At 38.0% G+C, this 15,061-nt stretch overlaps 1 protein-coding gene across 4 annotated transcripts in view; it reads left to right on the forward strand.

The window, feature by feature from the left end:
- Nucleotides 1-15,061, forward strand: part of ralgapa1 (Ral GTPase activating protein catalytic subunit alpha 1) — a 210,429-nt gene that overhangs the window by 89,899 nt on the left and 105,469 nt on the right. For all 4 annotated transcript variants that reach the window (XM_072267609.1, XM_072267616.1, XM_072267625.1 and 1 more), the window contains 5 exons: nt 356-483; nt 885-1,101; nt 4,815-4,988; nt 9,719-9,871; nt 11,182-11,375. In XM_072267609.1, the coding sequence (XP_072123710.1) occupies nt 356-483; nt 885-1,101; nt 4,815-4,988; nt 9,719-9,871; nt 11,182-11,375 (866 nt within the window). The remainder of the gene's footprint in view (nt 1-355; nt 484-884; nt 1,102-4,814; nt 4,989-9,718; nt 9,872-11,181; nt 11,376-15,061) is intronic.

Below are 15,061 nucleotides of genomic sequence, written 5' to 3' on the forward strand. Positions count from 1 at the left end.
AAATAAATGGTTTAATCTTTTCAAGTTTTGAAGCAAGGTTACAGAAAAATAGTGCTTGAATTAATATTGCAAGTTTGGAAGAAAAATGTTGATGGTAGTTTAACTTGTAATTTCTCTATCATCAAAGATTAAAAATTGTTAACCTTTACTAATGTTGATGTAAATTATGCTAGTGCTAACTTGTGATTACTTCTAATCGCACACAGTAAGGATAGGATATTTCTTGGGAAACTGCATGATTTGGCAAGTAACCCTTGCAATGCTAAATTCCTTTTTATTGCTATAATGAGTAAATTATGTGTTTTTGCAAGATTATGAAATTGTTATTTTAAAAAAGCACTTCATTTGCTTTCAGTCAACAAGGAGGAGCCTAGTCAAAAACCTCGACCCTTCAGCACTGATATTGGAAATAGTAGTAATCCCAACATTAGTGATCTTATGGATGAGTTTATAGCAGAAAGATTACGAACTGGTACTTCAGTGGTAAGTTTAATTACTGTGTATTATATTTCTAGCAGTTACTAATAGCTATTTCATCTCACGTGGCTATTTCTTTTGATTATAAATATGGAAAAATAATCAAGCCTCCGAACTTTTCTGTAAAATGATGTTAAATGACCTGATTTTTAAAATATTTTTCAAAATTAAAACAGCGTGCAGGCAAACTTCAGATATTTTTCTTTGATGTTTTGTAAAGTCTTTGTGTCCAGCTGAGTATTCTGGTTGATATAAATAATGAATGAAATTTTACCAAGTGGAATATTAAAAGTGAATCTAAATATGCAATCAAATTAGCATGTAGTACTTCCAAACCCACAAGTGACAGCAATAGTTCATTGCATTTTATAATTTTTTTTTAAGTTAATAACTTTCTTTTGTACTAGAATATTTTGAGAAGGGGAAGCAGTCCTGGTAGTTTGGAAGTGCCAAAGGATCTTCCTGATTTGCTGAACAGACAGAATCAGACACGACCTGTTGATGACCCTGGAGTCCCATCTGAGTGGACATCTCCAGCCAGTGCAGGAAGTAGTGATCTTGTTAGTTCTGATAGCCATTCAGATTCTTTCAATGCTTTTCAATATGATGGACAAAAATTTGAGGGTAAGTATGTTTTAATCTAAGTGTTGTCTTTATATTAGTGTTTATTGTCATTTCCTACTTTGTATGACTTTTATCTTTGCATTAGTGCTACTGGGAGAGTTAGATTGTAAATATCTTTTCATTTTTGGTACTGGAGAACATATTTAGCCCAGTTTTGGGGACCTTATCATCCTGCTCAACCATTCACTTTTTTTCGGTTACATGACAACGCCCAAGTCCCTTTGCTCCTCTGATTTTTGAATTTTCTCTCCTCTTAGAAAATTGTCTACACCTTTGTTCCTTCTACCAAAGTGCATGGCTATACACTTCCCTACACTATATTCCATCTGCCACTTCTCTGCTAACTCCCCTAATCTATCCAAATCCCTCTGCAGGCACCCAGCTTCCTCAACACTACCTGACCTCCACCTATCTTTATATTGTCCGCAAATATGGCCACAAAGCCAACAATTCCATCATCCAAGTCTTTGACATATAACATAAAAAGAAGCGGTCCCAACACTGACCCCTGCAGAACACCACTAGTCACCAATAGTCAACCGGAAAACACCCTTTATTCCTACCCTTTGCCTCTGACCAGAAAGCCAATATTCTATCCATGCTAGTATCTTCCCTGTATACCATGTGCTCTTGTTAAGCAGCCTCGTGTGGCACCTTGTCAAAGGCCTTCTGAAAGTCCAAATAAACAACATCTACAGACTCTCCTTTGTTTATCCTTTCTGTTACTTTCTCAAAGAATGTGCTTGTAAGCAATAAATTACCTGTTCTGTTTTAACTGAATCTTGAGAAGGAATATCATAGTTTTGCAGGAAATAGAAAATCACACCAAATAATAAGTCAAATAAAATGGAAGCTATGGTATTGAAACAAGTAAAGCAAGAAAGCTTATTGGCGTAAGATTTAAAAGCACCCTAAATCTGTAGATTGGGGCACAAAAACAGCAAATGACCTCAGCTTGGACAATTGATCAAGGAAACATGGGCTTGAATCAAGAGGAAATTTGTGCTCCAATATTAAACTCTCATCAACTTGAACAAAATTTCTTTATTTATTGCAAAATGTAATAACGTATTCTTTTGAACAAAATCTTTGTCTTATGATAGCAGAATCAGTTGTCTTTTGCCATTTGTGTGTTTCATATGTTAGTTGATAACTGTGGAGCAGTGGTGGATAAAAGGTTGTGTTTTGAATCTAGAATGGCTGAAGTTAATATATCCTAGTTGCTGGTTCCAATAGACTCCCACTTGCTAGAGGAACTGCACTCAGTGCCCCAAGAACTGCTAGACTAAGTTGAAAGCTAAATAAGTTTTGCAGTTTCCGCTTGAAAATGCACCTACTGGTCCTGTCAGATAAGTCGAATGCTAAAAGGCTATAACTGGAGCTGCTGCCTCACACCTCAAAGACCTGGATTTAATCCTGACCTCTGGAGCCTGCATGTTCTCCCTGTGACTGCATGAGTTTCCCAGATGTTTCAGTCTCCCCACATCCCAGATAAATTAACTGTCCCTACTGTATAGGTGATCACAAGACAAAGGAGCAGAAGTAGGCCATTCAGCCCATCGAGTCTGCTCCGCAGCTCCCCCATGAGCTAAACTATTCACCCATCTAGTTCCAATTTCCGGCTTTTTCCCCATATCCCTTGATAACCTGACTAATTAGATACCTGTCAATCTCCTTCTTAAACACCCTCAATGATTTCCTTCTTAAACACCCTCAATGATCGGGCTTCCACAGCTGTATGTGGCAACGAATTCCACAAATCCTCGACCCTCTGGCTAAAAAAAAATTCTCCTCATCTCTGTTTTAACTGGGTACCCTCTAATTCTAAGACTATGGCCTCTTGTCCTGGACTCACCCAGCAAGGGAAACAACCTTTCCACATCTACTCTGTCCAACCCTTTCAACATTCAAAATGTTTCTATGAGATCCCCTCTCATTCTTCTGTACTCTAATGAGTACAATCCAAGAGCTGACAAACGCTCCTCATAGCCCCTGCATTCCAGGAATCATCCTCGTAAATCTTCTCTGAACTCTCTCCAACATCAGTACAAACTTTCTAAGATAGGGGGCCCAAAACTGCACACAGTATTCCAAATGAGGTCTCACTAATGCCCCATAGAGCCTCATCAACACCTCCTTACGCTTATACACTATTCCTCTTGAAATGAGTGCCAACATAGAATTTGCTTTCCTTACTGCCAATCCAACTTGGTGGTTAACCTTTAGGGTATCCTGCACGAGGACCCCCAAGTCCCTTTGCACTTCCGATTTTTGAATTTTCTCCCCATCTAAATAATAATCTGCCCGATTATTTCTTCTTCCGAAATGTACACCCGTACATTTGTCAACGTTGTATCTCACCTGCCATTTCTTTGCCAACTCTCCTAAACTGACTAAGTCTCTCTGCAACCTTTCCGTTTCTTCAACATTTCCTGCTCCTCCACTTAACTTGGTGGCATCTGCAAATTTAGCCACAAAACCATTTAATCCATAATCCAAATCATCGATATACATCGTGAAAAGAAGCGGCCCCAACACCGACCTCTGCGGAACACCACTAGTAACCAGCAACCAATCAGAATAGGATCCCTTTATTCCCACCCTTTGCTTTCTGCCTATCAGCCAATGCTCCACCCATTTCAATATCTTTCCTATAATTCCATGGGCTCTCATCTTATTAAGCAGCCTCATATGCGGCACCTAATTGGTGGAATTGTGGTGGGGAATGATGGGGGTGGAATAATTGTACTGAGAACATCCAGTCCTGATAAAAGGTCTCAGCCCAAAACGACAACTGTTTATTCCTTTCCAGAAATGCTGCCTAACTTGCTGGGTTCATCCAGTATTTTGTATGTGTTACGCTGGATTTCCATCTCTTGTGTTTGTCAATATTTAGTTGCCATTGCTGAGAGTATATTTTGTCTGGTGAAATTGCTTATCACTAGCTGACAGTAGTCTCAGGCTCCCATCTAGATGTACCTTTTTCCATTGAATACTGTGATCTGCAGTATTTGTTTGAATCAACCATTAATATAACTGCAGATAAATTGTGTCCCAATTAAACAGGATTCGTACTTTCGTTTTACCAAGAGAATTTAAATATTTTTTCAGTAAATGTATTTAGCCAGTTTCTTGGAACTTTAAGCACCTTACAAAATTTCAATAAAGTAAGTTTGGTAGCAGGAATCAGTTTATCATATCCATTTATAGAGCAGATATTAGTGATGTATTGCAGTTTTATAGTTGGCTTAAAAGAGAATCTTTCCATTAGAAGTGTTTTTTCTTAATATGATTCACCTTATTGGCTGTTTATTTCACTGTCCCAATGCTTCCCAAGTCTCCACATCAAAGGTTCTGTTCTTGGTAAATGAAGTGAGGAAATATAAGGAAAGTAAAGAATTATATGTTGGTTAATCTGAAACTAAAACCAGAGTACCTCAGAAAATACTGACTCATTAGGTTGTCAAAGTAAATGTCAATTTAGTAATAGCACAAGTGGGTTTTTTATTGCTTTTTATACAAATAGTTGTCTTTTTTTAAGCAAAGTTATGATTTCAGAATATATTTTATCATGAACTTTGCATTTCTACTTTTGTGCCTGCTTTTTGGTTTGCATTTTCAAATGCACAAACTCCTTGATTCGTGCCTCCCAGAATTCTTTTAATAAGTTCATAATAGTCACTATTTTTTTTTTTTTTTTGGTTCTGTTATAGGCTTTCATTTTGGCAGTGAAACCATTTCTACCTTATACACTGAAGCAGATTCAGGACCTCCACGACAAAATGCTGAGGAACAAGAATTAGCAAGTTTAAATGTTCTGCATATTAATTCTGAAACAAGCAGTCTCAATCTACAGACAGCATCTGCTGACACAGTCACGATTACAGGTTTGTTGTGCTTGTTGTGGAAATTTAAAAGTCACTGTTGATACTGAAACAGTCCTGTTCTGGTTGTTCTCCAGTTATTCATTTAACGAACATCCATAATTTTATCACTAAGCTATGCTAAAACATAGTTTACAATTAGCCTCTTTCATGTATTGGGGCAGAAATGGGCTATTTTCTGTTTGTTTTCCCCTCCCACACAATCAAATCTATATATTTTTATATTTTGTCCGGCAGTGTTCTGGCAAATTAATAACAATCTCATGTTGTTATCTCAGCCACTAACCTGCAATGTGCAAGTTCTTCTCTTATCCTTGAAAGGTACATATTAAAATTATTATCGTCATTCCATTACTTGAATTATTCCAGTGGAAAGATGGCAATGAAATTTTGAGAGTTCATATGCTTTATATAACGGCACTATTGATTATGTAGTCCATCTAACCTCAATAACAATTCAATGTGTAAGTAGTTAAAACTATCGCGGTTGCCGGCTTGCTATGTTAGATTTAGATTAAGTTGATAACCTTGTATTCCTGGGAGGTGGGGATAAGTCTATGGAATATAACAGCATATGCCATCAGGAAAATGTACTGTTGAACCTGGTAAGCAACCTATGGAAATACATTTTCATTTTTTTAAATGAATAAGAAATTGGAATCTATTATTATAGTGTTCTTTAGAAATGTACATGGTCTAATGCAACTGAGTATTATGAAAATGGTGTGTAGAAGATTATATTCTCACTTTACTGTTAGACTTAATTGGTTTTGGAAAGAATCTATTAGATCAGTCAATACACTTCTATTTCAGTGATGCGTCTATGTTTCTAGTCCCAATTTATGATACATTTTCATTCATCTGTCTTATTTTCCCCTGCCTTTGTAATTTCAATGCATTACATAGAACAGTACAGCACAGGAACGGGCCCTTTGGCCCACAATGTTGTACCAAACCAACTAAAAAGTAAATTTTTTTTAAAAAACCAAAAACTTGTCCCTCCTACCTACACAATGTCTGTATCCCTCCACCTTCCTCATGTTCATGTGCCTATCTAAACATCTCTTAAAAGTCTCTTATGTATTTGCCTCTACCGCCATACCAGGCAGCGCGTTCTGGGTATCCACCACTCTTAGTATAATAATAATAATAATAATAAAAAAAAACTTGTCCCTCGCGTCCAGTTTGAACCTACCCCCTCTCACCTTCAATGTACGCCCTCTGGTATTTGACATTTCTACCCTGAGGAAAAGGTACTCTCTGTCTACTCTGTCTGTGCTGCCACCTCTCAGATCTCTTCTCGGCCTCCATCGCTCCAAAGAAAACAACCCAAGTCTGTCCATTTTCTCACCATAGCACATTCCCTCTAAACCAGGCAACATCCTGGTAAACCTCTTATGCACCTTCCCCAAACCCTCAACATCCTGTATTTAGTACTCCAGATGTGGCCGAACCGGAGTTCTATGAAGTTGCAACATAACCTATTGGTTTTTGAACTCAGTGCCTAGATTCATAAAAGCAAGCATTCCATAAGCTTGCTTAACCACCCTCTTGACCTGTGTAGCCAATTTCAAGCAGCTATACTTAGACCCCAAGATCTCTCTGCTCATTAATGATGTACCGTCTGCATTTGCCCTACCAAGGTGCAACACCTCACATTTATCTGGGTTATACTCCATCTACCATTTCTCTGCCGATATCCGCAACTGATAGCCAGTAGTGACGTGGCATCCACACTGGACTTCAAGGCGAGTGGTCCCAGGTTTGTATTCGACCAACACCTTGTATGCTTTCCATCCATGCCGGGTTGAGCAACGAGCTAGTAATTCGGCCTCGTTAAACACAGACAAGAGTGCTATAGAAATGGCAAGGTTGCTGCCCAAGGCACAGAAAGGATCAACGATTTGCAACTGATCTCTATGGTGCTGTATTTGCCAGTCTTCTATGTCCACAACTCTACCAATCTTGGTACCATTTGCAAATTTACTAACCCACTCATCTACATTTTCGTCCAGGTCATTTATATGCAAACGTTTGTACATCACGAACAGCAGAGGTCCCAACACGGATCCCTGCAGAACACCACTAATAACAGACTTCCAGCTCAATTGTCCCTTCGACCACTACCCTCTGTCTTCTGTGCACAAGCCAGATCTGAAAACAGCCAATTCACTGCAGACCCCATGCATCCTAATCTTCTGGATTAGCCTTCCAAGAGGGACTTTGTCAAATGCCTTACTAAAGTCCACGTAGACAACATCCACTGCTTTCTCTCATCACTTTCTCAAAAAACTCAATCAACATGGTAAGATACGACTTGTCCTGCATTAAACCATGTTGGCTCTCCCTAATTACGCAATGGGCTTCCAAATGTTCATATATCCTATCAGCAATTTCCCTACAACTGACGTGAGACTTGCGGGCCTATAGTTTCCAGGATCTTCCCTTGCTGTCTTTTTTAAATAGAGGTAACAACATTAGCCACTGGCCAGTCCTCCAGGACCTCATCTCTGCCTGGAGAGGACACCAAAATACTGCTCAAGGCCCCAGCAATCTCATCCCTTGCGTCCCTCAATAACCTGGGGTAAATCACATCAGACCTTGGGTTAAACTGCACCTTAATATTCTTTAGGAAACCCAATACTTCCTTCTCCTTGACCTCTAAACATCATAACACATTTATACAATCAGCACTGATCTCCTGGTCCTCCATATCCTTTTCCTTGGTAAATGCTGAAGCAAAGTACTCATTAAGTACCTCACTCACATTCTCTGCATCCAAGCAAATGTCCCCCTCTTTATCCTTGACTGGTCCTACCCTCTCCCTAGTTATCCTCTTGCTCTTGATGTTTGTATAAAATGCCTTGATATTAATCCTACTTGCTAAGGACTTTTCATGGCCCCTTCTGGCTTTCCTAATTCCCTTCCTGAGTTCTTTTCTGGCTTCTTTATAATCTTCATACACTCCATTTGATGTAACTTCCAAGTCTTTACATACTTTTCCTTTTGCTTCTTGACTAAATTCATCACTTCAATGGACATCCAAGGCACTTTTATCTTTCTGTCCCTCTTTCTTTCTAGCAGGAACATACCACTCATGTATTCTGTGTAATTGATCTTTAAGCACCCTCCATATGTCTGATGTGGACTTGCCAGAAAAGAGGTATTCCCGATTAACTCTGCCTAAAGCCCTCGTAATTTGCCCTACTCCAATTAAAGCTCTCCCGCAAGGTCCATAACTGTCCTGGTGTCCAGGGAGGATAGCACCTTTGTTGCAGGGGCTTGTATCCATTCTGGGGCACCTCACTTACCTTTGTTCCCTACTGGACACTCAGCTCTTAGCAGTGACTCCAAAGTAGCTGATTGCATGCAACAGCAGCCACACACTGTTACACCGCTTCAACAGGTGGGCTAAACCTGGTGATGGTCACGGTCTTCATACCCCTGTGAAACAGAGACATGCTTATCCTTAGCATGTCAAGTCTGCTCTGACAGACCAGGCAGATGAGATAATCAGTGAGATCCAACAGCTAAGAAGGCGGCTCTGCAATGCTTCATGGACAGCAAAGGGCATGCATGATGAGGCACAGAAAAGGTCATGATTATCCACTGCAACCAAGGAAGACCAGTTTGTGTCGACTACTCGTACCACTGGGCCTGGAGTTCTGAGGTCAAGAGCTGTCCTGGTGCAATGGATTTTCCACTTTAAAAGCTCACCTGCATACGCTCAGATACGACGAACAACCAACATGTTGCTGTGTTCTGTTGACTGACTGTAAGTGAACAAAATTAACACAGACACCTAGTGCAGGAAATGGACTGCCTTCATAGAGTGCTTTTGATGATTGCTACCTCCAAACCTTCATTTTCATTGTAAAACTCAAGATGGTTGTTGATGCCTTCAAATTCTGTGCAGTTCCTAACTTGTTGAAGTAGTGTCATCATTTCATTTCTGGCATCTGCAAGCTTGAATGCTTGCAGCTGCAGTGAGCAAACAATTCTAAATTGTCTTACTGCTTATTTCACGCCAACTATCAGTGACAAAAATCACTGGTTTTTAAAAATAAACACACACAAATGATGATATTTTTAAAAACTGTTTGCTCTAGTGTCTAACAGCCACACAAGTTCACAGAACTGATACTGGTTAGAAACTGTTCAGCAACAGTCTCCTGTCCCAAATACATGAAAGGAATCCTGGCTTTTTTCTCAATTACGTTTTGTTTTTTTTTAAAGGAGTTGTCCCAAATAAGTGGCTACCCTGATTAATCAAAGGACCAGCTAACTGGAATCCACTGTATTTTTATAAGTATTTTGGTACATTTATTAAATATATAAACTGATTAGCATGACTAATGCCTATTCACAGATTTTGTATGCAGTTAGTTGCTTGAGGAAAAAATAATAATTTCATTTGTAATGAGTTTAAAATTATAAAATGCATTTCTTTAGCAGAATGCAATGAGATTTTCATGCTAGAGAATTATTAGTAAAATCACATTTGAAATTAAGGAGAAAAAAAATGAGGATCTGATAATGTTTTCATCATTGTTCCAGATTATATGCATAAATATAGTTTTGATTAATTTTATTTTTGCAGCTTAAGCATTTGATGATGGGTAGATTAGTCATTCTTTATGGGTTGCAATGAAATGTTGACTTGCCACCTAAATTCAGCATCAGTTTTTCTCTCCCAATATTATCCCTTTTTTTCCCTTTATCTCTTTTTTTAGGCTCTGAGAGTGCTTCTCCAACTCATTCAAATGCCTGCTCAAGATCACAGACACCTTCTCCATCCACCTTAAATGCTGATCCAGTAGATCAAAAAGATTTGCCATTGGATGAAAAATTGCATCATTCAGTCTTGCAAACTCCAGATGACTTGGGTATTGCACAATTAACTAATAATTGAATTATTGTTGAAATAAAATTTCTGGCAAACTTTCATGCAAAATATTTGTTACAGCCTTTTGCATTAACTTTGGGAGCTGTGAAATGTTTGAGATTGTAAGGAAGCTCTTTGTTGTATAAAACTTATGATAGTTGATACTTAAGTTGTTGCTAAAATAACTGAAAATGCTACCATCCCACATCAGTTTCCTCCCCCTTCCACTAGCCTTATCCCCAACCAACTTTAATAAATTACATAATTCCTATTACATTGATGCATACTTGGTGTATGGTCTCCACTCCTTCCTAAAATTTATGTGCCTTTGTGGGGGTTAAGGAATGTTCACTGGATTGCTTACTGTAAGAATGTAGGCTTCTTATCCAAGGAGTGCTAATGGACCAGTACTCTCTGGAATTCAGAAATTTCTCGGAGAGCATAAAAATGTAGGGTGAAAGAGTTTTTCTTGGTTGGAGAAATCAAGAATAAGTAGGTATAGATTACTAATAAGAGATTTAAAACTGAAATGAACAGAATTTTTTTCACTTGGAAGATATTATTGCAATATTGGGAGGAACAGCCCTGAAAGCCCTTGAAAACTGTAAAAGTTATTTGGGACTAGGGATTGGGGTTCTTTGTGAATTGTGGCATTTAGCAGCTTTGCTCATTCTGGAAGTTGTTATTAAAGTTAATTTTTAATGCCTGCGGTTCAGAGATATTAAAATTGATGTAAATACTTTAAATTTATAAACATGAAATAAATCACTTGTATGATTAATAAAACTATAGAGAAAAATAAATTTTAAGAAGTAACTTTGATGCATCTTTGCCTGAAACTTCTGTCATATAATTGTTCTTAAAATTAAAGGACCTTTACATCCTGCCCTATAGACATTCATCCCAAATTGCTGAGAAATCAATGCTGGGATCTCTGTCTAGCATTAAAGCAAACTGACAGGTTGAACCTTCCAAATTTTTCAGTACATATCTTCAGTGTTTACAAAATTCTGGTTCTTTCAGGCTGAATGCTAGTGGTTTTAAACAGCTAATATTCATAAGATTTTTGGATTATAATGGAATTGTGGGGACGTAATAGCACTGAATGTTGACTAAGATGTGGATGGCCATTAGTCCTCATACTATTTTTTTTCTATTAACATCATAGTATAAGTAGAATGATACTCTTAATAGAGTAAAATGTGATTATTTAGATCTCTATTGAAACGTGTTCTGAAGTTAAATTTAAACTTTTAACTTTAATGTAAGTGCATATTGTCTGCTTGTAACATTAAATATTATATTGGACAGAAAACAGTGAGTTTCCAAATGAAGACTGCAGTGTGATGGCAGGTGGGAGTCTCAAAGGATGGCATGAAGATGTTGCCACAGTTATGTGGAGACGAATGCTTGGCATTTTGGGTGATGTGAACTGCATTAAGGATCCTGAAATTCATGCGCAAGTCTTTGACTATTTGTGTGAGCTCTGGCAGAATTTGGCCAAAGTAAGAAGTTACTGAATTTTGCTTGCAACTTATTTGTGCTAATGTAAAGTTAACTTTTCATGGACATTTTTGTTGATTTTTATATCTATCCTACAAAACCACGATGACTAGCGTAATCAGATTATGCTTCTACAAATGCACACAAATGGTGTCTCTAAAAATCATGTCCAGTAGTTTGCCCACCAGAGTGATGTAGGGCTTGCTGGTCTATAATTCTCAGGGGTTATCTCTATTACCTTTCTTGAACAAAGGAATCAAATTTGCTATCCCACAACCCCTCCCCCCCCCCAGCAATCTTTTCGTACTATTCCAATGGCCAGTGAGTACACTGCACTGTCTGCCTATTCCCTTTCCCTTTCCGTACAATCACTTAGCTGCCTACTAATGGAATACAGTGTAGGGAAGTGTATGGTCATGCATGTTGGTAAAAGGAAAAAAAACATAGACTGTTTTCTAAATACGGGAGAAAATTCAAGAATCCGAGTTGCAAAGGGACTTGGGAGTACTTGAGCTGGATTCCCAAAAGGTTAATATGCAGTTGAATCAGTGGTGAGGAAGGCAGATACAATGTTAACATTCGTTTTGAGGGGACTAGAAAATAAAAGCAAGGATGTAACGCTGAGGCTTTATGGGGCACTAGTGAGACCTCACTTGGAACATTGTGAGCAATTTTGGGCACCTTATTTAAAGGATGTACTGGTATTGGAGAAGGTTCAGAGGAGGTTCTTGAAAATGATTCCAGAATTTGGCCTGTCATATGAATAGTGTTTGATGGCTCTGGGCCTGTATTCACTGGAATTTAGAAGGGAGGTTTCAATGAAATCCTATCGAATGATGAAAGACCTAAATAGAATGGATGCGGAGAGGATGTTGCCTGTGGTGGATAAGTCTTGGCATAGCCTCAAAATATAAGGGCATCTATTTAGATTGGAGATGAGGAATTTCTTTAGTCAGAGGATGATTAATCTGTGGAATGCCTTGTCACAGGTGGCTGTGGAGGCCAGGTTATTGGGTACATTCAAGGCGGAGTTTATGGATTCTTGATTAGTCAGGGTGTGAAAGGTTATGAGGAGAAGGCAGGAGAATGGATCAGACATGATGAAATAGCCAAGTGGACTTGATGGGCCAAATGGCTTAACTCTGCTCTTCTGTCTTATGGTCTTTTGGTGTATTGGCCTTCATTAATCATGGGATTGATTTCAAGAGCAGCAAGGTAATATAACCTTAGTGAGACCACCTCATTACAGGAAGGATGTGGAAGCTTTAGAGAGGGTACAAAGGAGATGTAACAGCTTGATGATTGGATTTGAAAGCATGTCTTATGAGTAGAGGTTGAGCAAGGTAGTGCTTTTCTCTTTGGAGGGAAGGAGAATGATGAAGATCTATGACATTGATAGATTAGACAGCCAACCCCTTTTTCCCAGGCTGAAAATGACGAGTACGATATCATTATAAGGTGATTTGAGGAAAGTATGGATGGGATTTCAGAGGTTTTTTTTATATACAGAGTGAGGGTTGCATGGAACACGAGCCAATGGTGGTGGTAAATGCAGATTCCATAAGATATGGGAGCAGAATTATGTCCTATTATGTCTTCTCTGCCATTCCATCATGGCTGATTCATAATCCCTCTCAACCCCATTCACCTGACTTCTCCCTGTAACTTTTGCACCATGACTAATCAAAAGCCTATCAATCTCTGCTTTAAATACTGTATGCACGATGACTTGGCCTCCGTAGTCATCTGTGGCTATGAATTCTAGAGGTTCACCACCCTCTAACTAGAGAAATTCCTTCTCATCTCTGTTTTAAATTGACAACCTTCTATTCTGAAGTTGTGCCCTCTGGTCCTAGTTTCCCCCACTATAGGAAACATCGTCTCCACATCTACTCCATCTCAGCCTTTCAACATTCAATAGGTTTCAGTGAGATCCCTGCTCATTCTTCTAAATTCCAGTGAGTACTGGCTCCGAGCCTTCAAACACTCCTCATAGGTTAACCCTTTCTTCCCTGGAATCATTCTTGTAAACCTCCCCTAAACCCTCTCCAAGACTAGCACATCCTTTCTTAGATATCGGGCACAAATCTTTTCATAATGCTGCAATTGAGGTCTCATCACTGCCTTATAAAGTCTCAGCATTATATCCTTGCTTTTATATTTTAGTCCTTTGAAATAAATGCAAACGTTACATTTGCCTTCCTCACCACTGACTGAACCGGCAAGTTAACTTTTAGGGAATCCTGCACGAGGACTCCCTTTGCACCTCGTATTCATGAATTTTCTTCCCATTTAGAATACTGTCTGTGCTTTAATTCCTTCTACCAAAGTTCCCTACACTGTATTCCATTTGCCTATTCTCTTAATATAAGTCCTTCTGCAGCCTCCCTGCTTCCTCAACACTACCTGCCCCTCCACCAGTCTTCATATCATTAATTTATTGTTAAATTGTCTAGCTCAGGTGAAAGCATTACATGAAATCTGTTGTAAACTTTTCCACATCATAACTTTAATGAAATAATCAAGGCTTTTATGGTCAATACCCAATTCCAAACCTGTCAGTTTTATTGCCTTCACTGGATTGAACAAACAAAAGCTAGGTTTCATTTATATCCATTTTGTTTGTTTTTGGTATACTCTGTATTGGTAGAATGGGAATCGCAAGTGTGTAAAAGCTAATGGTCAGTCCAACTACATGTAATCAGGGTATTTGTTCTGATACAATTTTTTTTCAGCTTTTCAATTACTTCACAATGTTACAGATTTATGGCTGGGTCAAACAATGTTTTTGCCAAAGCCTAATGAAATTGAAATTTTAATTCAAAAAGGGAAAATTAAAAGATTTATTTCTTGTATGTATAATTTGATTCAAGAACAGACAATTAAACAAGGAATCCATAAGTCAAAGCAAAAATGGGAAACATCTGAATATTAATATTGATGAAACAAATTGGTCAAGACTTTGTCTTGACAGTATGACAAATACAATAAATGTTCGACTTAGATTAGTACAATATAATTTTTTACACCAATTATATATTACACCACAAAAAATAAATAGATTAAATTTAAATCTATCTGATAAATGTTTTCGGTGTAATCAAGAAATTGGTACTTTTTTACATTCTACTTGGTCTTGTTTTAAAATTCAACCCTTTTGGATAAATTTAAGAGTCTTATTGGAACAAATTACTGGAATTCAACTTCCACATAACCCTGTATTATTTCTATTAGGTGATATTGAAGGGATAAAACCGAAACTTAAATTGAATAAATATCAGAAAGAATTTATAAAAATTGCATTGGCAGTAGCTAAGAAGACTATAGCAGTTACTTGGAAATCTGATTTGTATTTAAGTATGGATCGTTGGAATAATGAAATGGCTAGTTCTATTCCACTTGAAAAAATTACTTATAATTTAAGAGATAAATATGTAACATTTTTGAATATTTGGCGCCCTTATTTACAAAAGATAGGATGGCATATTTAAGTGCTCCGATAAAGATTTTGGTTACTTGGGGAAAGTAACGAATAATTATACCAAATTTATTTTGAATCCCAGGGAGCATGTGGAAAACCTTCCAATAACCAGGTGGTTCTTTTCTTTTTTTCTCTTTCTTTCTTTTTAGGTAGAACTATATATGGGGGGGGGGTTAAGGGGAGGGGGGGTGGGTAGATTTTATCTTT

The sequence above is a fragment of the Mobula birostris genome, chromosome 1 (genome assembly GCF_030028105.1).
Source record: "Mobula birostris isolate sMobBir1 chromosome 1, sMobBir1.hap1, whole genome shotgun sequence".
In the NCBI taxonomy this organism is placed as follows: Eukaryota; Metazoa; Chordata; class Chondrichthyes; order Myliobatiformes; family Myliobatidae; genus Mobula; species Mobula birostris.